Source organism: Vanacampus margaritifer, chromosome 17 (genome assembly GCF_051991255.1).
Source record: "Vanacampus margaritifer isolate UIUO_Vmar chromosome 17, RoL_Vmar_1.0, whole genome shotgun sequence".
NCBI classification, from domain to species: domain Eukaryota; kingdom Metazoa; phylum Chordata; class Actinopteri; order Syngnathiformes; family Syngnathidae; genus Vanacampus; species Vanacampus margaritifer.
The window spans coordinates 13,118,489-13,144,064 of NC_135448.1; the positions used below are offsets into that span (position 1 = coordinate 13,118,489).

At 42.4% G+C, this 25,576-nt stretch overlaps 2 protein-coding genes and 1 long non-coding RNA gene across 5 annotated transcripts; 2 read left to right on the top strand and 1 right to left on the bottom strand.

The window, feature by feature from the left end:
• The first annotated feature begins 691 nt into the window (after positions 1–691).
• On the top strand, positions 692–6,459 carry LOC144037015 (class I histocompatibility antigen, F10 alpha chain-like). Its single transcript, XM_077548115.1, has 8 exons — positions 692–1,008; positions 2,233–2,499; positions 2,626–2,904; positions 3,687–3,986; positions 4,055–4,162; positions 4,246–4,263; positions 4,356–4,468; positions 4,549–6,459. Exons 1-7 carry the CDS (start codon positions 945–947, stop codon positions 4,457–4,459), a joined length of 1,140 nt encoding a protein of 379 aa, XP_077404241.1. The 5' UTR covers positions 692–944; the 3' UTR covers positions 4,460–4,468; positions 4,549–6,459.
• Positions 6,460–6,967: 508 nt separating this feature from the next.
• LOC144037013 (class I histocompatibility antigen, F10 alpha chain-like) lies at positions 6,968–16,705 on the top strand. Of its 3 annotated transcripts, none has more exons than XM_077548113.1 (14): positions 6,968–7,256; positions 8,651–8,917; positions 9,054–9,332; positions 10,059–10,358; positions 10,447–10,554; positions 10,638–10,655; positions 10,748–10,866; positions 10,947–12,468; positions 12,543–12,989; positions 13,102–13,159; positions 15,062–15,159; positions 15,557–15,638; positions 15,931–16,026; positions 16,116–16,705. In XM_077548113.1, exons 1-7 carry the CDS (start codon positions 7,193–7,195, stop codon positions 10,855–10,857), a joined length of 1,146 nt encoding a protein of 381 aa, XP_077404239.1. In that variant the 5' UTR covers positions 6,968–7,192; the 3' UTR covers positions 10,858–10,866; positions 10,947–12,468; positions 12,543–12,989; positions 13,102–13,159; positions 15,062–15,159; positions 15,557–15,638; positions 15,931–16,026; positions 16,116–16,705. The 3 variants fall into 3 exon arrangements, with proteins under 3 accessions (XP_077404239.1, XP_077404238.1, XP_077404240.1); XM_077548112.1 differs by having other exon boundaries at positions 10,947–12,464; XM_077548114.1 differs by having other exon boundaries at positions 10,947–12,464; positions 13,119–13,159.
• Positions 16,706–20,167: 3,462 nt separating this feature from the next.
• On the bottom strand, positions 20,168–21,424 carry LOC144037371 (uncharacterized). The gene is made up of 3 exons (XR_013288884.1): positions 21,286–21,424; positions 20,765–20,853; positions 20,168–20,692 (listed from the first exon to the last, which is right to left on the bottom strand). It is a non-coding gene; the product is annotated as an uncharacterized LOC144037371 (long non-coding RNA).
• Between the last annotated feature and the right edge of the window lie 4,152 nt (positions 21,425–25,576).

Sequence of the window (25,576 nt, forward strand, 5' to 3'; positions counted from 1 at the left end):
CCAAATGTGCGTTGATGGATCAAATAACAAGGCAACCTCGTTTTTAGACGCCACGCTGTCACCATCTCCTGGCCAGTTTGAGAAATGCTGTCAGCAATAGTTCAATCGGAAAATATAGCAAACAGAGTTAATTAATCACCTGGCTAGGGATGGGAACCTTTGGTAGTTTGATACAAGGCTCACGATAACGATTATCTTACGATATGACGACACCGCCATTATCGATATATTGGTCAGGTAATAAATCCACGAAACTCTATGATAAAACTACTCAAGACATAAATTGATGTTTTTTCAATGAGAAAATTGTTTCTTTTTGTACCATCACTGAAACGAAATGTTAAAACTGGTGTCTTCTTCACAGGGAGTATTTTAGTTTATATATATATATATATATATATATATATATATATATATATATATATATATATGACGCTCTGTACTTAAATATAAATTAGATAGCTAATTATTGAACGATTAACTGTCCATTATGAGGCAAACAACTGTTGTGGCTATGCGTGTGTAAAGTAACAAGACGACGACTGAATGTTTGGATTTTGAAAGCCGAGAAACGCGCCAGCTCCGGGTTCAGTTTCAGTTTCAATTTCTGTTCTCTGCCTCCACCTAGCTAACCTAACACAGTTAAAACGTTTATTGTATGATTCCTGTCCAAAGTGCAAAGCGCATGTATATTTGGTTTGTTGGCCTGACGTCACGCAGTCTCAAGTCACGTGATCTCCCGGCGAAGGAAAGGAAGGAGCACTTCATTGTCTTAACGGCTCGTCGCTTTTTCAGCACAAAACTTCTAAAAACACTTGTGCTGCTTTTCATCTCTTCTTACGCACACTCAACTTGATTTGAGGCGCAAAGGGACGCCATTCTTTCAAGTGACGTCATCGACCGGTATTTGAGCGGCGTCTTCTGGTTTGCTTTGACAGCAAAAGATGTGGACGATGAACTTGTTCGGGTTGTTTGTGGTGGTTGTGCAAATCCACAGCGTGACGCCTGGTAAGTGCACAAGTTGACTCTCCCAATTTTTCCACATCTTACTGAGAAAAACAAAGCAAAAACAAAAAAAGCTGTAATTTGTTATTTTTAATAGATATCAAATGCATGTATTTTTTCCTAAGCTAAATTAAAAAGAAGTTGTATCCAAGTATCTTTTTTCTTTGTAATAAACTAAACGAACAACTACATCAAGGGACAATTTAGTGTAGGCTGTGTTTGAACCTTGGACTTTTGAACTGTGAGGCGGATGTGCTTAACAGTGTGCCACAAAGCCTGCTAAGCTAAAAGAAATAAAACAAAAACATATTTGTAGTCAAATAACAAACTGCCATTAACAGAAAAACCTAACCTAAAACCTGTCCCTATAAAACGTTTTTATTTATTTTTTTCAAGTTAAAAATGTCAAATTTTACTCACAAAGGGGAGCTAAAAAAACAAACAAACTTTTATTTGCAAAATGTGTTGTATGTACATAGACAAAAAAATACAATTAAAATCTATAAAAACAAGTATTGTAAGTTAAGTCTCATGACTTTAATTTGTTTATTCCAAAATAAAAATGTACTTGGATGTCACTTTTTTATTTGGTTTGGGGAAAATAAATATATTTTATTTACATTAAATTGAAAATAATGCCTTCAAGCAAATCATGAATATAATGAGAAAGACAAAAAAATTAGCTGTAATAAATTTCCGGTACAGCTTCTGTTTTTTTTTTTTTTTTAGTTTAGTCCAATGAATCACTTTTTTCAGTGCAACACTTGGAAATACGCCAACATGACCATTAACAAAGATGGAATAGTTCAATTGGAAAATGTAGCAAACAGAGTTAAGCACCTGACATATGCAAAATATGTGATGAAGGATATGTAAAGTAAAGCAAACATGTTCAACAAGCGTATTCAAATAGTAACATGCCGAGGTTGTAAAAATGACTAATAATGAACTTTAATAGACATTCAATGAATGTAAGTGAACCGTGAACACAAAAAAAAACAAAATGGAGTGTATTAAGGAAGTGTTTGTGTTGGTTTGTGTGTAAGAATGAGCTGAAATCAATTATTTAAATGAATGCAAAAGACAAATCTATGTTTTAATAACAATAAAATCTATTGTTTCCTCAAAAAGCTGTCATAATTGTTTCAGTTTTAGACAGAATCATTTCAAATAGTATAAGATTTTTGGATGTAAAACAAACAGAAATGTTTTTGTTTTCCCTTTCAGTGCTTCACTCGCTCAAATATTTCCAAACTGCGTCCTCTCACATTCCAAACTTGCCATCGTACTTGGAGGTTGGTTATGTTGACGGCGTTCAGATTGTTCGTTACGACAGCAAGAGCAGGAAAACAAAAGCCAAACAGGACTGGATGAACAAAATCAACGACGAGGAGCCGCACTACTGGGAGACAGAGAAACAGCACAATATTTATAATGAGCAGGTCTCCAAAGTCAACATTGAAATTGCTAAAGAGCGCTTCAACCAAACTGGAGGTTTGTTTACATTCAACTTTCTAACAACAAAAACATTTCATGTGTGAATACTTTTTGCTTTAACTATTCACACTCACACATTCTCAAGAATGCAGAATTTGCTTTGTGTGTTTGTGTGTGTGTCAGGTGTTCACATGATCCAGTGGATGTATGGCTGCGAATGGGACGACGAGTCTGACGAGGTTGACGGTTGGGAACACCTCAGTTACGACGGCGAAGACTTCATCTCGTTTGAGTTGTCGACACTGAGATGGATCGCAGTTAAGCCGCAAGCTGTCGCCACCAAACACAAGTTGGACCAAGCGGACGTCTTGAATCTAGAACTGAAGCATTATTTCTCTGAGATTTGTCCTTCTTACTTGAAGAAGTATGTGAGCTATGGGAGGGACTCCCTGATGAGAACAGGTACCAGCACGCCCCCTGGAGGAGCATGGCTGACATGGCAACATGCACGCTCGCATTGCCCCTCTCACACATTCTCCATTTTCCTCACCTCGCATATTCTCTATTTTTCCTCTTACTTTTTTCATCTTTAATCATCTTACACATTCTCTATAACTTTCCTTATTTTCACACGTCCTTTCCATTTATTCACCACACATTTTCTAACATTTTTAGGTCCTCTCACATATTATGAACTATGAATTATTTTAGCCATTTTTATACCCTCACACAAATTCTCCATCTTTCTCCTCTTACATTTTTCTCCATATTTAGCCCTCTTGCACATTCTCTTCACGTTTCACATCTCTCACTTCTATCCATCTTTTCTGCTGTTGCAAATGTTCTTCTACTTCATATTTCTCTCACACACATTATCCATAAATGTAGTATTTTTACACTTTCTATCCATATTTTCTAATTTCAAAATGTTTGTCCTCTCAGATATAATGGCTGCATTCCTTCCTCTCACATATTCTCTCTTAACTCTATGAGTTTCTCTCCCTCTTTCTAATTGCACACTCCATCTTTTCTCCTCTCACACCTTTAGCCCTCACACATCCTCTATATCTTTCTCCTCTCACACCTTCTCTCTGTCTGTCATTCTCCCACAAATGTTCTCCATCTGTTATTCTTATACATCTTTTCTCCTCTCACACATCCACTCCATCTGCCACTTCCCCCCCACCTTTCATTCTTTCCTTCTTTGTTCCTCTCACACATTTCCTCCATCGCTTGCCCGGCAGAGCTGCCGGTGGTGTCGCTGCTGAAGAAGACGCCTTCGTCGCCGATCACGTGCCACGCCAGCGGTTTCTACCCGTCGGTGTCCGCCCTGTTTTGGAGGAAGGACGGCGAGGAGCTCCACGAGGACGTGGAGATTGGAGAGCTCCTCCCCAACCACGACGGAACCTTCCAGACGACGGCCCACCTGAAAGCGGAGCTGCCGGCCGACGCGGAGGGCCGCTACGAATGCGTCTTCCAGCTGGCCGGCGTCGAGGACGAAATGGTCACCAAGCTGGACAGAAGAAGCATCCTGAGTAACCGAGGTGACGCATGCACGCGCACGTGATCCTTGCGTGTCATTCACACGTCTTCCTTCTCACATCTGGTCAAGAGGAAGACGCCACTATGGTGACGCTGGCCGTTGTTGTCCCCTTGGCGCTCCTCGCTCTGCTGGCGCCGCTGCTCGTGCTCCTCGTCAAGCGTCACAGAAGCCCACCAGGTGAGGGACGCAAATGTTGGCCTGCCTGCCGGCAACATTCGGGATCACAAGTCGCAACTTTCTTCCTCTTTTCTTCCTTGCAGCCAACTACGCTCCAGCTTGTAAGTCAAACGTCTTCGCAGTCCTGTCCAGGTCCGATGTCCACCTTTGCGAAAAAACGCTCCACATCTCTCGCTATCGTTGCGTCCCGCAGCTGCTGACGCTTCCGAGCCTGAGCCGGCCTCAAAGTCCGACCCTGATGCCGAACGTGCTTCCGAGTCGGTTCCTGAGGCCCATTCCGGGACCAGTTCCTCGTGACGTCACACGGTGAGCGAGCTGACACGGACTCCACGTGTTCTTGGACTCTGGATTCATGTCCACCATTTGCTGTGCTCGTCTTCGTGCAGGTGTCGGGACACGACAGAGACGTCTCCATCCAAGTGCTTAGATTTGAAAACAGAGAATTTTGATTCGTTTTGGAGATTTATTTGAGTTCCACAGGTTGCTTTCTTCTTTCTGTCTTGAACTTTTTGTCCGTTTGAATTGTATGAAATCGTCAGTCACATGGTGAGAAGGAGTTCCTCTTTCTTGGTATCAAGCAGTCGGGTAAAAAATATTCATTAACTCTTTGACTGCCATGGACGTTAAAAGACGTCAAGTAAAAACCTACGGAGGGCCGCCAATGACGTTAAAAGACGTCATCCAATTTTTTTCTTTTGAAACGGGTGGAGGAAAGCCTTGGCCAGCTGTGGTGAAAGTTTCAAGCAGATCTAGTTAGCCTAATGACTATTTTTGGCCCCGAGATGGCAGCAATGACTGTCTTTTGACAAGATTGGGTAGGCGTCAGTAGAAGACGTGAGGCGGAGCTAGAGGGGACAATGGCTGGGGAAGGGAAGAGAACATGCCGACCGGTTGCAAGCAGCTCACACTTTGGAATTTTTTTCAAAGACGAAAGGCATCGACCAACGCTAAAGAGCACATTGATGACGACGATGATCATCGTCGATGCTGATGATGGTGACTCCGAGGTTGACGCCGAAGTTGGAAGCGTTGACGCGGCGGCTATGACGACGTCATAAAGGTTCACCGGCTAGCGACGCTAACACCGGAAAACGCGGAGCACAACCGAGCACTTCTGCACAGGCGGACGTTCAATCGGACGACGAAGAGTACCCCGAGTCCAATGCATATTCATTGGAGGAGTGGGTACAGTCTGCTACTTGCTATTCCCCGGGAAAAAAGGCCGTCAAGAACGTGTAACGTTTGCATGCGAAACGGACAAAGTGAAAGTAAAATGTTGTGCGAGTCCTGGCGTCTCCTTGCACGCAGGAGAGCGTTCCAAAAAGAAAAACTGTATTTGAAACATCCACATAATTGTAAATAGTACCACAGTTGCACACATTTGTAAATAGTTTGCGAAATTGTTTTGTCAAATTGTTACACTGTTGAATGGAAATAAACGTATTTTGCAATCTAAAAACACTTTTTCATTGTTGGTGAAAGCGTTTTACAGAAGTAAAGTACTATTTAGGGGTTTGTGGCATCATTCATGGACAAAAAGAAGTGTACAATTCACTAGAGTGCATGAACAACTCTTTTTCTACGCTTTTTGTTTCAAAACAAAGCATTTCGGTGAAACTAACCATTTTCTATTGTTGATTACTGAAGAACGGAATAAGGTAGAAACAAACTTTTTATTCTGATGAAAGATGAGAGTCCAATCTTTCATTTGGTAGTATGTGTGTTTCCATAGTCCAAACACAACATTTTCTGTGGCCCTTGAAAGATCAGTCAAAATGCTTAAATCGGCTGGCACTGGGGACAACCCGTTTCTGAAAACGTCTGGCAGTGAAAGAGTTAAATATAAACTAGATAGCTAATTATTGAACGATTAACTGTCCATTATGGGGCAAACAACTGTCGTGGCTATGCGTGTGTAAAGTAACAAGAAGATGACGACGACTGAATGTTTGGATTTTGAAAGCCGAGAAACGCGCCAGCTCGGGGTTCAGTTTGTGGGCAATTTCTGTTCCTGCCTCCACCCAGTGCTCAAACCCTGAACTGCAGCCAGCGCCTCTATCTGTAAGCCTCAGCCATCCGTCATTTCCTATTGCGCTGCCTGCGCATACGTTGAAGTGCGAGATATGCCATGACTGCCCGATTACACTTTTTTGTCGGGACATCGGCTCTTAGATGCTATTCTGCCCTTTACTTTATCGAGTTTGCTTCAAACTCTTTGTTGTTGGGTTCTGATTAGTGGATCTTTTATGTATGCAAACAGAAATGTATTTGTCAAAAAAATAAATATATGAAGAGGACGTATTTTGTCCACATTTTAAAAAACATTTTTTGTTTAAAAAAAAATACAAATCTGGTATATAGGAAGTGCGTGTTTGTAGTGCGTGGCCCCCCAGTATCACTGATGAAAAAAATGCTGTCCCCGTCTCGCATTGACGTTGACCCCCCTCCCTGATGTAGTTGCTGAAAGTCAGCATTTGCACACCTTGAATGCGAATCCGAGCTGTTGTTCTTGCTGGCGTGGCGTCAAGGAATTTTGCGTCTCACGCCAGGAAACTTGAACTTGACCACTTTCGCTTTTAAGCGTTCCGACGCGTCCGATAAACAATTTATTGTTCAAATCTCAACTTAGAAATGACAAAATGAAACTAGAAAGACTTCAAATAAACACACTTGTGTGTGTTTTTTTATTGCTTTTGCTTCAACACAGCTAAAACGTTTATTTTATGATTCCTGTCCAAAGTGAAATGCGCATGTATATTGTGTGTTTATTGGCCTGACGTCACCCGCTCTGTGGTCACGTGATTTCCCCGAAAGGAGCGCTTCCTTGTCTTGTCGGCTCCGGAGCAGCAGGAAGGAAAGCGTCGCTGTTTCAGCACAAAACTTACAAAAACTCTTGTGCTGCTTTTCATCTCCTCTTACGCACACTCGACTTGATTTAAGGCGCAAAAGGACGCCACGCTTTCAAATGACGTCATCGGTTTGAGCGACGTCTTCTGGTTTGCTTTGACGCGGGACCGAAAAGAGCAAAAGATGTGGAAGATGAACTTGTTCGGATTGTTTTTGGTGGTAGTGCAAATCCACAGCGTGACGCCTGGTAAGTGCACAAGTTGACTCTCCCAATTTTTCCACATCTTACTGAGAAAAACAAAACAAAAACAAAAAAGCTGTAATTTATTACAGCTAAAAAAAATTACAATTTTTTTTCTCTTTATATTCATGATTTGGTTGAAACTGAAAACATCTTTTTCAATTTAATAGAAATCAAATGCATGTATTTTTTCCTAAGCCAAATTAAAAAAGAAGTTGGATCCGAGTAACTTTTTTCTTTGTAATAAACTAAAGTCTTTTTTTTTTTTACAAATTGAATTTCAGATTCAGTATAAACAAAATCTGCAGGGTACAACGTGAGCTTGTCAGACAATTGTAGGGAACACATAGATGAACACTCAACTACATCAAGGGACAATTTAGTGTTGAATTAACGTATGTAAATTCCTGCTGAAGGCTGTATTTGAACCTTGGACTTTTGAACTGTGAGGTGGATGTACTTAGCAGTGTGCCACAAAGCCTGCTAAGCTAATTGAAATAAAACAAAAACATATTTGGAGTCAAATAACAAACTGCCATTAACAGAAAAACTGTCTCGAGAAAACGTTTTTATTTAATTTTTTTTAAGTTAAAAATGTCAAATTTTACTCACAAAAGGGAGCTAAAAAAAACTTCTATTAGCAAAATGTGTTGTGCCCCTACTAGTTAGACCAAAAATAACCTTAAAATCTATAAAAACAAGTATTGTAAGTTAAGTCTCATGACTTTAATTAGTTTATTCCAAAATAAAAATGTACTTGGATGTAACTTTTTTTATGTGGTTTGGGAAAAATAAATATATTTGATTTACATTAAATTGAAAATAATGCCTTCAACCAAATCATGAATATAATGAGAAAGACAAAAAAAATAGCTGTAATAAATTTCCGGTACAGTTTCTGTTTTTTTTTTTAGTTTAGTCCAATGAATCACTTTTTTCAGTGCAACACTTGGAAAAATGCCAACATGACAATTAACAAAGATGGAATAGTTCAATTGGAAAATGTAGCAAACAGAGTTAAGCACCTGACATATGCAAAATATGTGATGAAGGATATGTAAAGTAAAGCAAACATGTTCAACAAGCGTATTCAAATAGTAACATGCCGAGGTTGTAAAAATGACTAATAATGAACTTTAATAGACATTCAACGAATGTAAGTGAACCGTGAACACAAAAAAAAACAAAAGGAGTGTATTAAGGAAGTGTTTGTGTGTAAGAATGAGCTGAAATCAATTATTTAAATGAATGCAAAAGACAAATCTATGTTTTAACAACAATAAAAGCAATTGTTTCCTCAAAAAGCTGTCATAGTTGTTTCAGTTTTAGACAGAATCATTTCAAATAGTATAAGATTTTTGGATGTAAAACAAACAAAATGTTTTTGGTTTCTCTTTCAGTGCTTCACTCGCTCAAATATTTCCAAACTGCGTCCTCTCACATTCCAAACTTGCCAGCGTACTTGAGTGTTGGTTATGTTGACGGCGTTCAGATTTTTCGTTACGACAGCAAGAGCAGGAAAGCAAAAGCCAAACAGGACTGGATGAACAAAATCACCGACGAGGATCCGCACTACTGGGAGGGACAGACACAGATCAATATTGGTAATGAGCAGGTCTCCAAAGTCAACATTGAAATTGCTAAAGAGCGCTTCAACCAAACTGGAGGTTTGTTTACATTTAACTTTCTAACAACAAAAACATTTCATGTGTGAATACATTTTGCTTTAACTATTCACACTCACACATACTCAAGTCGGAAGTGCAGAAGTAAGGTTGCTTCGTGTGTTTGTGTGTGTGTCAGGTGTTCACATGATCCAGAGGATGTCTGGCTGCGAATGGGACGACGAGACTGACGAGGTTTACGGTTGGCAACACATCAGTTTCGACGGCGAAGACTTCATCTCGTTTGACTTGTCGACACTGAGATGGATCGCAGTTAAGCCGCAAGCTGTCGTCAGCAAACACAAGTGGGACCAAGAGGACGTCTGGAATCAACACCTGAAGCATTATTTCTCTAAGATTTGTCCTTCTTACTTGAAGAAGTTTGTGAGCTATGGGAGGGACTTCCTGATGAGAACAGGTACCAGCACGCCCCCTGGAGGAGCACGGCTGACATGGCAACATGCACTCTCGCCTTGTCCCTCTCACACATTCTCCATTTTCATCACCTCGCATGTTCTCTATTTTTCCTCTTACTTTTTTTCTCATCTTTAATCATCTCACACATTCTCTATAACTTTCCTTATTTTCACACGTCCTTTCCATCTATTCACCACACATTTTATAACATTTTTAGTTCCTCTCACATATTATTATCTATGAATTGTTTGGGCCATTTTTATACCCTCACACAATTCTCCATCTTTCTCCTCTTACACTTTTCTCCATTTTTAGCCCTCTTGCACATTCTCTTCACGTTTCTCATCTCTCACTTCTATCCATCTTTTCTCCTCTAACAAATGTTCTCCAACTTCATTCCTCTCACACTTTATCCATAAATTCAGCATTTTTACACATTCTATCCATCTTTCCTACATTCAATATGTTTGTCCTCAGATAATTATGGCTGCATTCCTTCCTCTCACATTTTCTGTCTTAACTTCTGAGTTTCTCTCCCTCTTTCTAATTGCACACTCCATCTTTTCTCCTCTCACACCTTCTATCCAGCTGTCATTCTCACAAATTTTCTCCATCTGTTGTTCTTATACATCTTTTCTCCTCTCACACATCCACTCCATCTGCCACTTTTTCCCCACCTTTCCTTCTTTGCTCCTCTCACACATTTTCTCCATCCCTTGCCCGGCAGAGCTGCCGGTGGTGTCGCTGCTGCAGAAGACGCCTTCGTCGCCGATCACGTGCCACGCCAGCGGTTTCTACCCGGCGGTGTCCGCCCTGTTTTGGAGGAAGGACGGCGAGGAGCTCCACGAGGACGTGGAGATGGGAGAGCTCCTCCCCAACCACGACGGAACCTTCCAGACGACGGCCCACCTGAAAGCGGAGCTGCCGGCCGACGCGGAGGGCCGCTACGAATGCGTCTTCCAGCTGGCCGGCGTCGAGGACGAAATGGTCACCAAGCTGGACAGAAGAAGCATCCTGAGTAACCATGGTGACGCACGCACGCACGCACGCACGCACGCACACACACGTGATCCTTGCGTGTCATTCACACGTCTTCCTTCTCACGTCTGGTCAAGAGGAAGACGCCACTAAGGTGACGCTGGCCGTTGTTGTCCCCTTGACGCTCCTCGCTCTGCTGGTGCCGCTGCTCGTGCTCCTCGTCAAGCGTCACAGAAGCCCACCAGGTGAGGGACGCAAATGTTGGCCTGCCTGCCGGCAACATTCGGGATCACAAGTCGCAACTTTCTTCCTCTTTTCTTCCTTGCAGCCAACTACGCTCCAGCTTGTAAGTCAAACATCTTCGCAGTCCTGTCCAGGTCCGATGTCCACCTTTGCGAAAAAACGCTCCACATCTCTCGCTATCTTTGCGTCCTGCAGCTGCTGACGCTTCCGAGCCCGAGCCGGCCTCAAAGTCCGTTTCCGAGCCTGATGCCGAACCTGCTTCCGAGTCGGCTCCTGAGGCCCATTCCGGGACCAGTTCCTCGTGACGTCACACGGTGAGTGAGCTGACACGGACTCCGCGTGTTCTTGGACTCTGGATTCATGTCTACCATTTTTTGTGCTCGTCTTCGTGCAGGTGTCGGGACACGACAGAGACGTCTCCATCCAAGTGCTTGGATTTGAAAACAGAGAGAATTTTGATTTGTTTTGGAGATTTATTTGAGTTCCACAGGTTGCTTTCTTCTTTCTGTCCGTTTGATTTGTATGAAATCGTCCGTCACATGGTGAGAAGGATTTCTTCTTTCTTGGTATCAAGCAGTCAAATAGCAGCAATTTACTGAAAGCTGGTTTTCCTTCCTGATCATCCTTCACGGCGGTTCTCAAACTTTTGACACCAAGTAGCATCGAAAGAAATTTGAGCAACTTTAAAATACAGTCGTGTCGTTGGCCCAAGTGTCTATCAAAACGATACAGAGGTTTGATTCCTGGATTTCTTATTGTAAACTTACATTATGCAATTGGAGCATTCACACAAGAAAAAAAAAAACTCATCCACTCAAACAGACTTTATGCATAGCTTCCTTGTAGTATGCTTATTTAATGTTTAAATATAAGTAGCATTTATTTGTCAATGATTAGTGTATTTTTCTTTTTGCGTAGCACTGGAGAGCCGCGTAGCACTGGCGCTACTAGCTAGTAGCTAATTATTATAACTACTGATCAATACAGTATCCAAATAGAATGCAATTGTAGATTGTTCCAGGACCGTTTTCACAGTTAATTGGTACATTTATCACAATGCGACAATGTCGTTGCTTGCAATTGTTATTTGACCTTGTAAATATCGGACCAATTAAAGGACGATGAATGACAAACATGCAAAATAACGTGCACTTTTTGCCTGCGACCAGCAGAGGTGACACATGTTCATGACACATCACAAGATGCAAACCACTCATAAGCAAAAAAAAAAGTGGAAGGCCAGATTATGTTTGTATTTATTGTAAACAAGTACAGAAATGAGACAGGAACAAAGCTTGTCTGATGGGGACAAGACGAACTCGACCAAAGTGATGAAAAGGCCAATCGTATGGAACACCAAAATTGAAATACAGCTAGAATTTTTAATATCACGGAAAGACTAATAACAATTTGATTGTCAATGATTTCTTTTCTTTTAAATGGAAAGAGAACGTATCACGAGGCACGCCTGACTATTTCGCCACCCGGAGTGTTCACGGATGTTGTATTCGTTTTGGATTCCCCCAATTTGTCACTGAAAGCATTTCTCATACTGACCAGGAGATGGCGACAGTGTGGCGCCTGAAGACGATCTGGAATGTTGTTCCAGCCTAAATGCCCCAACCGCTAACTATACACGTAAAGGACATTGTTGGTAACGATCCTGAAAATTTAATTAATAATAAAAATAAAAAAAACTTTGGTTGTGATTGACTTTGACTTTTGTGGCGGAAAAGGAGAAAAGCAACACTTTTGCAGTCCTGATGACAGGCCAGCGGGCGGCGCTAGTGTGCAAAAAGCGGAAGATAGTCGATGACGTCAGGCCTGCAGCTTATAAAGCGACAGGTGTGCCTTGATTGGATTGTTCACCATTTACGGCAAGATGGCGGCCGCACTCGTGGCCTTCTGTTAGGTTGGTGAGCGAACGCACGGGTAAATGACGCTTTGGCGTTTGTTGTCTTTTCTCATGATGACATCTGACTTCTTGCAGGATTTTCACACTCGAGGGACTCTGTTTGGGCACCTCACATTACAGTTCGCTTCACTTTGCTTCATTTATCACGCAGTCCTTGCTTTTTTGTTTCGGGCCATTTTGTTTTGGTTCGATTTTCATGCTGGCCATCATTTATGTTCTGTTTTTGTTATTTTATTTATGTTGCTGTAAATTACACACCTGCTTGTTTTCCACTTGGGAATTGAACTGTGAGGGTTTTTGTTGTTGAACCAATAGTTTGTGTAATAAAGATGGCTGTCTTGGGGGGGGAATTCAGCGCGACTGTCCGTGGACAGAAGTGAAGATGGATTGGATGCGGGGACATTTCTTTTGATTGTTAGTTAGCTTGCAGCTCATTAAGAGACAGGTGTGCGCGGGTCACGAATGGATTCATCAGCACGTGCGGCAAGATGGCGACCGCACGGGATGAAAAACTGGACAAAAGTAAGTCCCAACGTAGATACTAGACACACCAATGAACAAGCTTTTTGGCTGATGAGGCGTGTGAATTTAGTGCACATTAAAATGGATGTTGTTTTTTCCTGCTGTGTCGCAGTCTTGAAATGGGCGGAGATCACCAGCATGGAGCCGCAGGAGCTGGATGGACCCCATCGGTGAGCCTGCACTTGACTTGAACCTCAATGTTTGCCCTTGGCCATGTATTATTATTATTATTATTATTGTTATTATAAAATGTGTATTTTGTGACAAAATGATTCAATCACTCAGCCACATCTGTACTAGGTGAGTATAGTACAACACTCTTTTGGAATAAAATATCAGATGTGAAATATAGGGTTCTTGCAGCCATCTACAGGTATCTTTGCCCAGAAGGCAAATATTATTTCACATGAATTTTGTTTTGTTTTCTTTTTTTAAAGTATTTTTCTGGAGAGCTCAGTATAGTTCATTCGGTAATTTTACCGATTTGACATAGCATCATTATTATAGCTCTCTTTCTCTCATTTTCATTTTTTTTATTTTTTTATTATTATTATTCACATGATTTGCCTTGTTTGGCAACTGTCTTCTTCACGTCCCATCAGATTCTCTTTTCAATTTAAGTCTGAAAATGGCCACTTGAGAGTCTTCTTTTTCTTTTTATAATTTTTTTTTCTGGAGAGGTCATTATTGTTCATTTGGTAATTTTACCGATTTGACATGTCATCATTGCTCTCTCTTTTTATTTCACATGATTTGCCTTGTTTGGCAACTGTCTTCTTCACATCCCATCAGATTGTCTTTTCAATTTAAGTGTGAAGATGGCCACCACTTGAGAATCTTCCCGCACTTTGTCTGCAACCAAACGATGAGAGATTTGGGGACATGCTTGGAATTGTCTCCCAAGCTTCATTTTTATCATCACTTGACTGTATCCAATTGACACTCACCATCTCCTAATTGTGTTGATGGTACCTTGCACGCGCTGGACATTGGCTGTAACAGCCACAGTGGACGATTGTCTCACCTCGCTCGGGTTTGTCTGTAAGGTGCACTTTTCTTTACAGGCCCGTGAGAAAGACATTCCACGACCTTTTGTGGTTTATCCGCGTGGGTTGCGAGTGGACCGGTCTTGTACTTTGAAGTCGGTAGGGGGCGCCTATGATGCTAGCGCGGAAGGCTTGAGCTCACATTGGGCATCTTTTTATCGTCTGGGTTGAAAGTTGAGTAAATCCCTCTGTGAAATTGCATCGCAGTTGCTCAGCTGTCATCTGGGGATTTTCTCGCATCTTTTGCTTGGGATATCAAAGCAATCAGTGACGGCATCCTCTCTTTCCAGTGTGCCTTTTTCATCGTGTCGATTATCCCTCCAGTTGTCTCACTAGAAATGATTCTTTGCTATTTTTTTATATTCCTGTCTTTGCCTATGAAGGCAAATGACCTTGACTTGTGTGACCATGACTTGGACGCCACCATTTTGCAAAGGCACCATTGATGGTTTGGAAGGAGGAAAAACAACACATTTCTTTAACATTTGCTTAATTTTTGACCACCAAGGTTGTGTTGACACATACAGGTGCTTTCATCCCATGTATAAAATTAATGTATAGGCTAAGGGTTGGTGAGGAAATAACAAAAGGGACATGACCTGATCTATCACATAATTTTCTTTTGTGTAATTTAAGTAGCGTTGGTGCATTTGAGTAGTTATTTGATGTGATTGTAAACAAAGTCAAACATGCTAAAGTACTTATCAGCAGAGGGGCTAGAATAATTGAAACCACAGCTGTATATTCATGTATTTACCTGATTTGTATATTTTTGGAACAGTCAAAACATTTTTGAACACAGGAAGCACAGCAGCATTTTAATAGTCAATTTCATAATTGTTTCAAAAATGTACCACTTTAACCGAAACTAATTCATCAGATTTTAGTTACTAGGGAGTGTAGTGTTTGATATCCATTGCCTTATTTGTATTAATTTTTTGAAATAGAATTGTGTAAAATGTGGCACTCTTAAGTATGTTATCTGTGTAAAAAAGTGAGAATTTGTCTCCGTGATCTGTGTTGCAGGGCAGATGTGTCGATGAAGAACTAGCGACCGGCATCCGACTAATCTGGGCTTTGTTTTGCGCTGCGGATGAAGAACCCCAGATGAGACATGAGACCAGGTAACACTCGATCACATGAAAAGAAACCTTCCTTTCCTATATTTGTCCTCGCTCCGTTCCCTGTGTTGACGGGTGGAAGGGCATCGCCGGCTGGCTGGCAAGCGGGCCAGTCGCTTTTTTTTTTTTGCGGCTGGCCTGTTTGCCAGTCAGTCGGCGGTGCCTATTCCACCCGTCGCCACATGGGGAATGGAGCTAGCTAAGCTAGTTAGCTAAGCTAACTAGCCTAGCTTTGCTATGCTAACTAGCCTAGCCTTGCTAAGCTAGTTAGCGTGGCCTTGCTAAGCTAGTTAGCCCAGCTAAGCTAGCCTAGTTGCGGAGAGAATGTGTAGTGTTTTTTGTTCCTGTGATCCTGTGTTACTACAACTACTGTAATTTGTTTCCGTCATCTCTGTTGCAGGGCAAATGGTGGAGATCAAGAAGCTACCAGCACCAGACAAATGAGGATATTTTACATTGCGGATGATGAGACACGAGACCAGGTAACACTAGTTGACACGACAAAAAAAACAAAAACAATCCTTCCTTCCATTCCTTGTGTTGACGGGTGGAGAGGCATCGCTGGCTGGTAAACGGGCCAGTCGTTGCTCTCGCACTTTCCTTGCGTCTGGCTTGTTTGCCAGTCAGTCAGCGGTGCCTATTCCACCCGTCGCCACACGGGGAATGGAGCTAGGCTAGCTAGCATGCCGCCTAGTCACGGACTAAATGGGGGATGGGAGGTTGTAACCGACAAATGTGTAGTGTTTTATTTTGTTCTTGTGATGTGTGTTGCAGGGCGGATGTGCCGATCAAGAACTAGCGACCAGCATCAAACTAATCTGGGTTTTGTTTAACGTTGCGGACGATGAGCCGGCTGACACATGAGACCAGGTAACACTACAGTTGTGGACTAAGTTGGGAATGGGTAACGACCTACTAATGTGTAGTGTTTAATTTTGTTCCTGTGATCTGTGTTGCAGGGCAAATGGGTGGAGATGAAGAAGCTACCAGCGTTAAACGAATCTTCCAATCCAGCCGGTCAAGCAGTCTACAGCTCCAAAAAACAACTAGTAAAGTGTTGAGAGCCGAGCAATAGGTGACAAGTGACGGCAGGCAGAATCAAGTAGTCCTTTGGGCACCCGCATGGCGGTAAAAAGTTGGCCTCTTGTAAGGTGAGACTCCAGTCATGCAATGGGCAGTTGCTGAGTTTTTATTTCATTTATTTATTAGCTTTCCTCTATTTTTTTTTTTTTAAAATGGGTTAGCCCAGAGCTGAGTTTGGCCAACTCTGTTTCAGCAGGGTAACAAGATGGCGTCCGTTTCATGTGACCAACAGTTGAGTAGTACTTGTCACTTATGAGCATAGAGTACTACGCTGTGATTGGTCAACTGTTGGTCACATGATGTATGGAGGCCATCTTGTTACCCTGCGGAAACAGTTGGCCAAACTCTCCATCAACGGCGCTGCGTTGGCCCAGTCAGTAATTCTGCCCGTTTGTGTCTCATGTGATATATCTGTGAATGATTCCTTGAGTGAAATACAATAAAAGTAACTAATGTATATAATTAATACTGTGTTGTGAAGTTTGACTATGCAGTAATTGAAGGGCTTTTAGAGGCCAGTCTGTTGGTTAATTAGTTTGTGATATTTGAGTCACTGTGGTGAACCCTTCAATATAACAATACTACATGTAAACACAGTCAAGGGCAAATATATTCATACTCCCAGCAAATCTTGCTAAAAAGTGGGAAAGCTTTGATATAAATTAGAACCAAGCTTATTCAGCTATTTCCTATTTGTTGCTTTTCTGCCACCCGTGAGGATTATTGATAGTAAATGTCATGCTTTAGTCATCTCAATTGGCACATTACGCAGGTATAGAACGCTACTAAAATAAAGATGTGAAAAAGACCAGCAGACGGTGTACAAGAAAACAGTAGGACTTATTTGTCTTTCCACACGTGTGAGCAATCAGTTAGCATCTATCATTTGTTGTGAATGCTCCTGGGCCATGTCTGTCTATAGAGTTGCTAGTTTTCACCTAGAATTGACTGAAATGTCGTTTCCTAATCCAATTAGGTAGAGTTGGAGCATTTAGGACTAATAGAAATAGTGAAAAATGTGGTATCCTTATGTCATGTCGCCATTTTCAGCAGTAAGATATTTAGTCCAGAAAGAATTAAATATTTTACCTGTCGTCACCTTTATTTCTGTAGCACTTAAAAACAGCCATAGCTGTAAAATGAATATGTTTGTGTTTTCAATTTGCCACTTGCTTTCTACTGCAGATGACCTTGCGCGCGTGGCCAAAAAAACCACACAGCTCCCCGGATGTCTGGGTTTGGTCATGTGACTGATCTGTGTTTCAAGGTATTCATAGTAAAGTAAGAAATTAGTTGACAACGGTTAAATGAGTGTAATATCTCTAAGATGGTAAATGTGCTTTTGTTTAGGAGTCAACGGCGTATCAAAAGTGATGGGCTGGTATTTGGCACCCGCTTTAATCGTGTCAATGGTGGAAAATGGAGTAAAAATGTTGATGCCTTGTGCTTTTATCTTGTGTCTGATCTGCAAGTAGGTGCCAGTTGACTCCCGCTCGCAGTGACCAAAAGGAAATGAAAAGCTGGGCTCTTCTCTCACCTGCCAAAGTGGCTGCAGATGGGCCAGTGTGCAGAGGTAGACTTTGACTTTACTTAATTGGCAGTAAATGTGTCATTGTCTTGCAAAAATGATTGCTTGCATTTAAACATTCAATCATGCTGAGTAGCTGCATGTGAAAGTCAATGACTAACTTATTTTCTTCCTTCCATAGAAGAGGAGCCTGGTGATGACAGCAGCTTCATTTGGGGCACACAAGATTGATGGAAGAGCCACGCAAAGGAGTGGAGAAAGCAGTGTTGAGACATTTGTTGTGAGCTTGGAACGAAGTGCTACTTGCCAGCTAAGTGAAAGAAGAAAAATGTTACATGGCTGTTTATTAGTAAAGTTCTTCACTAGATGCTAACATCATGGTCTATTTTGTTCACATCTAGTGAAGAACTTTACTAATTAACATCCATGTAACAGACATTTTTCTTCTTCCACTTAGCTGGCAACTAGCACTTTGTTCCAAGCTGTGAAATCCTTCAACATGTAACAAAGCTCTTGAATAAACATGTGCTGAGAAGCATTTCTACTGTCAACTTGTGAGATGCAAATTATTCACACCAATGTTCATTTGTATTTGGCCTTGGATTAAAACCCTCAGTCAAGCTTATTCAAAACACTATCCAGACAAAGGTTAAAATTGGAAATCCAGCAAGTACTAAATCCTCTTATACCTCATACAAAAAGGACATACTACCCATATTAAAATACAGCACAAGTAGTAGTACTTATGGGTTTTTCAAGGTTTAATATTCTGGTGAGAGAATTGTACTACTGGTATACTACGCGCAAGAGACACTGAGGGAGGGTGGGTGGGTTGGGAGAATTGTACTACTGGTATACTACGCGCAAGAGACACTGAGGGAGGGTGGGTGGGTTGGGAGAATTGTACTACTGGTATACTACGCGCAAGAGACACTGAGGGAGGGTGGGTGGGTTGGGAGAATTGTACTACTGGTATACTACGCGCAAGAGACACTGAGGGAGGGTGGGTGGGTTGGGAGAATTGTACTACTGGTATACTACGCGCAAGAGACACTGAGGGAGGGTGGGTGGGTTGGGAGAATTGTACTACTGGTATACTACGCGCAAGAGACACTGAGGGAGGGTGGGTGGGTTGGGAGAATTGTACTACTGGTATACTACGCGCAAGAGACACTGAGGGAGGGTGGGTGGGTTGGGAGAATTGTACTACTGGTATACTACGCGCAAGAGACACTGAGGGAGGGTGGGTGGGTTGGGAGAATTGTACTACTGGTATACTACGCGCAAGAGACACTGAGGGAGGGTGGGTGGGTTGGGAGAATTGTACTACTGGTATACTACGCGCAAGAGACACTGAGGGAGGGTGGGTGGGTTGGGAGAATTGTACTACTGGTATACTACGCGCAAGAGACACTGAGGGAGGGTGGGTGGGTTGGGAGAATTGTACTACTGGTATACTACGCGCAAGAGACACTGAGGGAGGGTGGGTGGGTTGGGAGAATTGTACTACTGGTATACTACGCGCAAGAGACACTGAGGGAGGGTGGGTGGGTTGGGAGAATTGTACTACTGGTATACTACGCGCAAGAGACACTGAGGGAGGGTGGGTGGGTTGGGAGAATTGTACTACTGGTATACTACGCGCAAGAGACACTGAGGGAGGGTGGGTGGGTTGGGAGAATTGTACTACTGGTATACTACGCGCAAGAGACACTGGGGGGGGGGGAGGGTGGGTGGGTTGGGAGAATTGTACTACTGGTATACTACGCGCAAGAGACACTGGGGGGGGGAGGGTGGGTGGGTGGGTTGGGAGAATTGTACTACTGGTATACTACGCGCAAGAGACACTGGGGGGGGGGGGGGGGAGGGTGGGTGGGTTGGGAGAATTGTACTACTGGTATACTACGCGCAAGAGACACTGGGGGGGGGGGAGGGTGGGTGGGTTGGGAGAATTGTACTACTGGTATACTACGCGCAAGAGACACTGGGGGGGGGGGGGGGAGGGTGGGTGGGTTGGGAGAATTGTACTACTGGTATACTACGCGCAAGAGACACTGGGGGGGGGGGGGGGAGGGTGGGTGGGTTGGGAGAATTGTACTACTGGTATACTACGCGCAAGAGACACTGGGGGGGGGGGGGGAGGGTGGGTGGGTTGGGAGAATTGTACTACTGGTATACTACGCGCAAGAGACACTGGGGGGGGGGGGAGGGTGGGTGGGTTGGGAGAATTGTACTACTGGTATACTACGCGCAAGAGACACTGGGGGGGGGGGGGGGGGGAGGGTGGGTTGGGAGAATTGTACTACTGGTATACTACGCGCAAGAGACACTGGGGGGGGGGGGGGGAGGGTGGGTGGGTTGGGAGAATTGTACTACTGGTATACTACGCGCAAGAGACACTGGGGAGGGTGGTTGGGAGAATTGTGCAAGTGGCACTCCAGCAAGAAATACAATCATTACATGGCAACTGTCATTAAAAAACACTGGCCAAACATTTTCATACAAATAGCATTTAGTATTCTGGTGCTTGTCATTACATCCTTCTCTCCAAGTGTACATGATTACAACAAAGGCTCTAAACTATGCAGACTTCACAGCTATTAATGCTAACTCATGTTGAACTGGAGACCAATGGGTGCATCAAAATACACATTCCACATCAGGGGAAAATTTATCTCACACACAAATTTTCTCAACATGTCATGGCCATTTTGTAAATGGCCATCCATGCTAGATGTGGTGACTACAATCATGATTAACAAACACAGTTTTGGGTGGGGGGAAAATTCAGTTAGCATCACAGCTTAGTCCAGCCCGAGGCACACTTGGAGCCACTAAAGTCAGCTTGTGACTTTTTCGCAGCACTGGCCAGCCGTCATCAGGTTCTTCCACCGTGCGTCACATGAGGTGTGAATTGTGGCACTCCTGCAACACCACAAAATGTCATCATGGCAGGCAACAACAAACCATCCCACATTTGCTGTAGTACTCGCTTACCTGACACTCGCCATCTTGCTGCGCTGGATGTGGCCTTGGTCACACCTGTCTTCAGATCACCTCCATGGAGTACTCCCATTCTGGCACTCCTGCGACACATCACACAAAATGTCATCATGACTCAATTACTATTCAGACAGTCACAAACTTACTGTTAGTTTTGCATTTGAAAGGACCTCAGTAATACTGTACTAAAAACCACTCCAACTACACGGTGGAAATTGTTACATTACAACAAACACTCTAAACTATGCAGGTTGAACTGTAGAAATTCTACATCAGAGTAAATAAATCTCACACACACAAATTTCAGCAATTTTATAATCAAAAATGGGCCTCCATGCTAAGTCTGCTGACTGCAATCATGAGTAACAGATCAATACACTTGACGCCACTGCATTACAGCTTGTCACTTTTCCACAGCAATGGCCATCATCGGGTTCTTCCACCGTGAATTGTGGCACTCCTACAACAGACAAAATGTCATCGTGGCAGGCAGCAACATTTGCTGTAATACTCACCATCTTGCTGCACTGGATGAGGCCTTGAACGCACTGTTTTCAATTCCTGGCAGGTTGCAAACATTTGGGAATGATTATATACTTCGGTGCTTGCAGGAAATGCACATTTGTTTGCATGGTCATTGCGCTGCTGGTGTGGATTTCTTACCTTTGTCTTGTTCCTCTTATCCACTCCCACTGTTGCCTGAAACACACACAAAGGTCTTTTTGTCATGCTTGTCTCATGTGTCCAAGCCTACATCTGCAACAATTACTTATTTGTCTTCATGTTTTGCCGCCCCTTTTGTTGTTTGCCTTGGGGGTCACATGGTTTTAGCTTAGCGTTTGACAATTCTTACCCTTGTCCGTGGTTCTTGGTGCCTCCTCCACCGGTGCCGGCTGCTGCCTGCAGGTTGTCAGAAAAGGGGACTCTACATTACACAGGAAAGATGATAAAGCCACCAACTACACACAACTGGGTGTGCTTTCTTCTTTTGGCCTTAAGTGTAAGACAAGTCATGTGCTGATTTATGACTGAATGGCCGAACTCTCCATGACCCGACACCAGGAAGGGCCGAGTGGCGACACTCGGCCTGCAGCTAATTGCAGGATGTGTGTGCTCATTACCTGGTCACGTTGCTCCTGGTGATTCCACAATGTGCGCGAGACACACTTGGAGCCGCTGCAGTCCAGCTTGTGATTTTTTTTTTCACGCAGCAATGGCCGGCCGTCATCGGGTTCTTCCCCCCCCGTGCATCGCATGAGGGGTGAATTGTGGCACTCCTGCAACACACAAAATATCATCATGGCAGGCAGCAACAAAACACCAACTTTTGCTATAATGCTCGCTTACCCGACACTCGCCAGGCACTTTATGGCAGCATATTAGGGCCACATGATTATATACTTTGGTACTTGCAGGAAATACACACAGCATTTGTAGTTCTGCCACGGATGGGGGGGGGGGGTGTAACAAAGGTGGCTCGTGCGCTGGACTTACTCGCGCTATTCAGACATACTCAAAGTGACATGATGGAGCTTGGCAAAACTATGCATTGGCACTTTTGCTTTGAGGTCAGCCTGCGTGGCAACATGGCCACCGTGTTGGCTTACATATCCCACATTTTATTCAAGTTCTACGCAAGACTTTTTTTGGGGGGGGGCATTAGATGCTTGCAGCTGGTGTTAGCAAACGCCTTGCTGTGATTCTACAGCATTGAAGCTTTAACGTTTTTCATACTGGTTTATGATTGCCATTTAATGGAAAATGAAGGCATTATTTGATTACTTTATTAAGTGTAATCTTTTGCGTGTCCAAATAATTCAGAATTGAGATCTCATGAAGAAGTTTTCCTTGCAAGGATTTATTAGAAGCTCTTAAGACACAGGAAAATAGCTTACATTGTAAAGTAATGTTAAACACCCAGTCACTTTATACTTGTAAAAAGAATGCTCCCGCCCTTAAACTTGACAAAGAGTTAACACATATGACATACCGATATGTTTACTTCAGCTCCCCACCAGCTCAGAGAAATGATGTAACCAGGCTTTGACCTTGGACCTTCAGTTTTTACGACCAAATGGCTAATGACATGAGAACTTTGACAACTTTTAAAACATACACATTCTTATCTCAAGAGCTGGAAGGGAGTGACGAGTTCCAATATATTTCACAAAATCATTATCACAGTGTTATTCATTTAACTACACAGTTATATGGCATCTATATACTTATAAGTAAATTCAGAAACAGTGAAAATGTTAAATGTCAACAAAAAATACCTTGCTGCATTTGCATGGCGTTTTGATTTGTTGTTCTTATATTAATTAGCACCTGATTTGGAGACAGTCATTTGTTGTTGCGCTGCTAGTGTGTGACTGCGCACAAACATTTGCTTGCTTGCGTGCTCGCCTGCCGATCGCCATGTTGCGGGACCTGTCTCTGATTGCGCTGCTGGCTGGCAGGCCTAATAAGGCGCCGGTCTGCTGTGCTCACTGGCGCCACCCGGTGGCCTGCCTTGATATTGGCAGGTTTTGACTGTTGCCTTCCCGCGTAGGTCGCAGGAGCCGAAGTAAACAATGCTTTTCTTAAAATGACGACTTCATTGCCATAACATTGTTTTCCTTCAACAGTAAGAATAAATGTGCATTCGGATTTCTTCTCTAGGACTACCATTTCTTTTCTCTTGCAATTATGACTTAATTTTTTTATTTGTTATTCTCATGAAATTGACTTCTTTAATAAATATATGCAACTTTAGTCTTCATTTTTAATCTCATGCAATTTGAAACTTGCAAATTTACTATTATCTTGTGACGCTGTGAGATTTCTTGTTACATTACAATCTCACTTATGTTCATAGGATTACTATGTTGTATAATTATTTCATTATTGTTGCTAAAATAATGACCACTTTTACTGACAAAATACTTTACTGTCATACAATCTTTAAAGTATTCTCATAGGATTACAATTATGACGTATGTTTTGCAAACTTCTCCTATTTCTTATTCTCATGAAAATAATTTACTACCATGCAAATACACTTTTATTTGCCCCCCCCCCCCCCCCGCCTTGTAAGACATTGTCAAAAAAACCTTCTAAACAATCAGATTTTCTTTCCCCAAAATAAGGAGCAACTAACTCCACATAAGACTATTCCCATTAAACAGATTTATAATAGCCATCTGTCTCACAATTAACGTGTAAATAAAAGTTGTCATGCCATGTTACAAAATATATCCCTTTTTCTCAGATATTTATATTTCAACATCAATAATATCAGCTCTCATCATAAAGCCAATCGACTCCGCCCAACGGCTACGATGCTAAGCAGCCTAGCTAAATGCTACAATGAATCGCAACTTTGTTGGAATAGGCCTTGACACTGAAATGGGTGAAATTTGACTTTGAAAATCACACACAAAATATTAACACCTTTGAACAAGCGGAAAGGGAAAACAAAAAGCATAGCATTAACTAAAAAAAAAAACATGTCATACAATTATCGCTTGTTTGTTTGTCACGGCGGATCAGGGGAAATTGCAGTTAAGACTAAGAGAGTTTAGAGGCGCGCCGTTATCGACGGAACATTTGTATATTCGTTTCAAGCCTTGCAGTTCTTCTTTTTTTTATTGGCCACTTAATAATCATACGGGAAAACGACAAATGTCACGTCTGAGTGGGAGGGAAAACGGCTGGCTGTCAGGTGGAAGGTTGTGGGTTGAGACCTTAACTGGATGTGTCAACAACGAAACGTAAAATCAGTTTTGGGTACCTTCTGGAACATCTTGTGGACTTCTCAGGTCACAACACTGCCGTGGGTTTCTGACAAAGTGGGAGGTCATTTTCTACCTATGGAGAAAAAAATAGAAGTTTAATGACCTCGGGGTGGCAGGGAGGAACTTTCCTTTTGAATACACATTTGCAGAATATTTCCCTCGCAATCGAATGCGAGGTGAAAATAAAAAGGGGTGTGCGCTCCAATTTTCTAATAATGTCCTAAATTAGCATTGATGCTAACTTTGTTTTATGTCCTTGCTAGTCCACAAACTGTGAAATGTTTCTTTTTTTTACGTGCTAGTTTTCTAATTGTGTAAATAAATGATAAAATAAAAATAAAGCTTGGTTCTTTTTCACTCGGGCTGCTGCGCCTCCCAAGAGTTAGCTAGCAAAGCATTCGCTGCAATGAAACATTTCATCATCAAAAAATAATAAAAGCTTCCTGATTTTACACCCGCGCTAACTCGGTGTTCTACCTCCGTTCTCATTTTGTGCCTTGAAAATGTTTTTTCTTAAACCTTTATCAATTCTACCAAACAGATGCTAAGCTAAATTTAGCCAATAAGCCGGATGGTGACGTGTCTGTCGGGTCTTTTCAAATGCTTTAGTTATGTGGGACTAATCTTCACATTATTTGCTGAATAACTCACCTGTTTGTATATTGTAGTGCCACAAGATGGCACCAAAGCCCTGGCTAACAGTAAAGTAGTAATTGCGGTCACGGAAGTACAGCTACATAATCCTTTTCGCACATGTGCAGCTTTATTTTATTTTTGTGACCTATTCTTCTTTCTTGGCTGGCAAACGGCGTTTCGCTGATTTTATTCTCTGGCCAAAGCCATGTCTAATCTAAAAGTATTGCTTTGGCGTCATCTGGTTAGTGCCGAGGAGTTACGTTCAAATAAAGGAAGCGGTTTAATTTGGAAAGCCAATAAAAAGGTAGTGCTTTGCCGCCATTTTGTGGCATTTACGAGTTGATGATGATAAAGCATTTTGTGGTCTTAGCTTGTAGCTAGCTTAGCTATGTTT

What these genes read in the sequence shown, in the direction of transcription:
- LOC144037015 (XM_077548115.1), top strand. Translation starts at nt 945, where the DNA reads ATGTGGACGATGAACTTGTTCGGGTTGTTTGTGGTGGTTGTGCAAATC. An exon ending in AATCCACAGCGTGACGCCTG is followed by an intron (nt 1,009 to 2,232) that starts GTAAGTGCACAA and finishes TTTCCCTTTCAG; the next exon opens with TGCTTCACTCGCTCAAATAT. An exon ending in GGACTCCCTGATGAGAACAG is followed by an intron (nt 2,905 to 3,686) that starts GTACCAGCACGC and finishes CTTGCCCGGCAG; the next exon opens with AGCTGCCGGTGGTGTCGCTG.
- LOC144037013 (XM_077548113.1), top strand. Translation starts at nt 7,193, where the DNA reads ATGTGGAAGATGAACTTGTTCGGATTGTTTTTGGTGGTAGTGCAAATC. An exon ending in GCGCTTCAACCAAACTGGAG is followed by an intron (nt 8,918 to 9,053) that starts GTTTGTTTACAT and finishes TGTGTGTGTCAG; the next exon opens with GTGTTCACATGATCCAGAGG. An exon ending in GGACTTCCTGATGAGAACAG is followed by an intron (nt 9,333 to 10,058) that starts GTACCAGCACGC and finishes CTTGCCCGGCAG; the next exon opens with AGCTGCCGGTGGTGTCGCTG.